At 48.7% G+C, this 3,046-nt stretch overlaps 1 protein-coding gene across 2 annotated transcripts; it reads right to left on the reverse strand.

The window, feature by feature from the left end:
- Nucleotides 1-364: 364 nt before the first annotated feature.
- On the reverse strand, nucleotides 365-2,423 carry LOC109939433 (protein CUP-SHAPED COTYLEDON 1). Of its 2 annotated transcripts, none has more exons than XM_020537618.1 (2): nucleotides 2,167-2,423; nucleotides 365-1,519 (listed from the first exon to the last, which is right to left on the reverse strand). In XM_020537618.1, the coding sequence occupies exons 1-2, from the start codon at nucleotides 2,318-2,320 to the stop codon at nucleotides 681-683; spliced, it is 993 nt and encodes a 330-aa protein (XP_020393207.1). In that variant the 5' UTR covers nucleotides 2,321-2,423; the 3' UTR covers nucleotides 365-680. The 2 variants fall into 2 exon arrangements, with proteins under 2 accessions (XP_020393207.1, XP_020393208.1); XM_020537619.1 differs by lacking the exon at nucleotides 2,167-2,423 and adding an exon at nucleotides 1,627-2,148.
- Nucleotides 2,424-3,046: the final 623 nt, after the last annotated feature.

Here is a 3,046-nt window from a genome sequence, read left to right on the forward strand (position 1 = left end):
TTTGCTGGACCCATTGTCGGCACTGCAACAAAGTCTGAGATTATGATAGTAAAATAATAAAGATCATTCTCTCAAGCTCATAAAGACAAGATTGCATGAGTTCTACAAGTTTGAGCTCAACACCATTATGGACTAACAACTATGGGATTGGCTTCAAAACCCGTTTGACTTTGGATCTTCATTTGGTCTTCTCAGATCCAGAAGGCTCGCCTTAGGCTTCACGCCCTGGTTGAGCTTTATCCGGTGACACAATCACTTCCATGATAAATAAAATGAAATAGACGTGAAGAAATATAAACCATTATATACACATTGTTGAAATTTTGTTGCAAATTGAAGGACCCGCAACAAATTTCACCTTACAAAAATAAATCGACCAATCATATAATATTGTTTTTTCCTTACAAAACATAGTACACACATCAACAGGACACATTCACTTGTTTAGTGAAACTTGACTTGTTTTTTTGACCTAATAATGGGTTTGTCCCATTTCAACATATATAGCATGCACCTTGAATATGGGTTTATTTGTCCCATATCACCTAGAATACCCCCTATATACCCCTACAAGTATATATATTAATGGGTATTGACCACAAGTCCATACAACTAATTAAGTTGATCGATCTGGCGTAGTACGTAGTAATAGTCTTTTTTGTGTGGCGATGGTCATCAGTTCAGAATGTTCTCCATGTCGATTCGTCCCCTCCCAGCTGCTGCGCCGGCGGTGCCTGCTGCTGGTCAGATTCCATGCCAATCTTTACCACGGAGCTCCCGAACATGGCATGGTGACCGCTTGCGACGTTTGCCACCACGCCACCGAGGTCCCGCGGTTGGCTGCACCCGGCGGGCGGAAGCGGCTTCTGCACCATCTGGCTGGGCGGCGCGAAGACACTGCCGAACAATCCCGGCGTTGTCGTGGCCCAGGGAAGCATGGCCGCGGCCGCTGCGGCGCCGTGGTTGGCCGCCGCCATCCAGCTCATGTACGCGCTCATGTCCATCTCCATCCTGTGGGCGCCGAAGCTGTCCTCGGCGGTGGCGGAGCCCAGGTGATGGAGCGTGCCCGGCGGCGAGGAGCCGGATGATGTGTGCGCCGCGGCGGCTGCCAAGCCTTCGAGGATGGAGGAGACGTCGAGCTCGCCCAGGGCGGCGTCGTGGCATGGGGAGCCCATGGTGGGGCTGTCGTCCTGTGGCGGTCTCATCTTGATGATCTGACACTTCTTGAACACCCTGCACACCACCCATTCCTCCTTGTTGGGTCTGTAGGGGAACTTGTTCTGCAGCCTGTACTCGTGCATGACCCAGCTGGTCTTCTGGCCCTTGGGAGCCCTGCCCCTGTAGAAGACTAGGGTTTTCTTCATCCCCGCGAGCCTGCCGCAGTGGAAGATCTCCTTGTCTTTGCCGGTCGTCTTCCAGTAGCCTGAGTCGGTGGCGCGGTTCGTCCGGATTCCCGTCGGGTATTTCCTGTCACGCATGCTGAAGAAGTACCATTCCTTCTCGCCCATGCTAGCTTTGCCTGCACATTATATATATATATGATCAAGTTAGATTATATTAGCGAGACAACTGTGCATTTTGCATTGCGTCCTATATATATTGCCAATATATATAGTTAAAACTGACAGTATTCTTGAAACTTTCTCTCTCTCTCTCTCTCTGTTGAGAATTTTCATTTTATTCTTGAACACTTCATGATCGTTCACTGAGAAGTACTAGAAATCTTTATATATTCCTGCAGTGTGCAGTGACTACAAAGAAGTGTACACATATATAGACAGTGAGTGACCTCGGTTTCTTTATGGAAGCAAGCAACTAATAAACTAGGTCAAGGCATTAAAATTCTCACCAAGTCTTTTAGTTGGAGAGAAATAGAGAGGTAAATTATTAGTACATTGCAAAAGGCACAAATTAAATGCGTAGTTAGTTTAAGTATGACCATATAAATGTGCTGCAGATGCAGATAGGAAGTTCTTCGCTAGCTAGGCGTTCAGTTTGAGTTCCTAAGAAATTCCTAGCGGCTCAACCTTGCTCGAGCACCATTTTTTTATTAAAAAAAAACAACCGTCTACAGGTTGTTATACGGAGTTGATCGATGGATGGACCGATTGATCAGATCAGTGTGATGCTGATAAACCTGAATGTACGTAGTCTCTTGGTGCTTACTTGGGAGGTCCCATGGCTCGCACTTGTTGAGGTCGACGTCGGCGATGGCGCGCGCGGCGAAGCCCAAGTCGGAGACCTTGCGGGTGAGGTAGTAGGAGACGAGCTCCTCGTCCGTAGGGTGGAAGCGGAACCCTGGAGGCAGCCCCTCCTCCATTAGATTCGTTCTATGGGAGTGGTGGACACAGCACTACACTAGCTAGCTCGTCACTGCAGACTGTGAGCTTGCCCCCCAGCTATAGTCTGCAGTGCGGCGGTGGCGGCGAGCTAAGCTAGCCGCTGCAACGATGCATATATATACTGGACACGCACGCGCACGGACACGGAGACAGTTTCAGCACCTGATGTGTGCACTACCGGAATCCAAGGCTTTGCCGAGTGTTGCAATCTTTGCCGAGTGCCTTTTGTCGGGCACTCGGCAAAGAAGGCTTTGCCGAGTGCCGCACTCGGTAAAGCTAGGCTCTCGGCAACGAGGCTCTTTACCGAGTGCCGGACACTCGGCATAGGTAGACACTCGGCACAGACTGGTTTGCCGAGTGTTAAACACTCGGCAAAGGGGGCTCTCGGCAAAGGGCCGTCAACGGCCGTCCCAAAGCTGACGGCCGTCAGTCTTTGCCGAGAGCCAGCGGCTGGCACTCGGCAAAGATGATTCTTTGCCGAGTGCCACACAGTAGGCACTCGGCAAAGACTTCTTTGCCGAGTGTCATCCCTAGACACTCGGCAAAGTATATTTTTATTTTTTTGATTTTGTCTCCCAAACTTTTTGTGGTATGTTTCTACACTATGTAGACCTACATGTATCATTTGTGGACAATTATAACAGAGATTAAATCGTTAGTAGATTTAGTTCGTTTATTTGAATTTCTTCGGAAAATTCAAATTT

The sequence above is a fragment of the Zea mays genome, chromosome 5, assembly GCF_902167145.1.
Source record: "Zea mays cultivar B73 chromosome 5, Zm-B73-REFERENCE-NAM-5.0, whole genome shotgun sequence".
Taxonomy (NCBI): Eukaryota; Viridiplantae; Streptophyta; class Magnoliopsida; order Poales; family Poaceae; genus Zea; species Zea mays.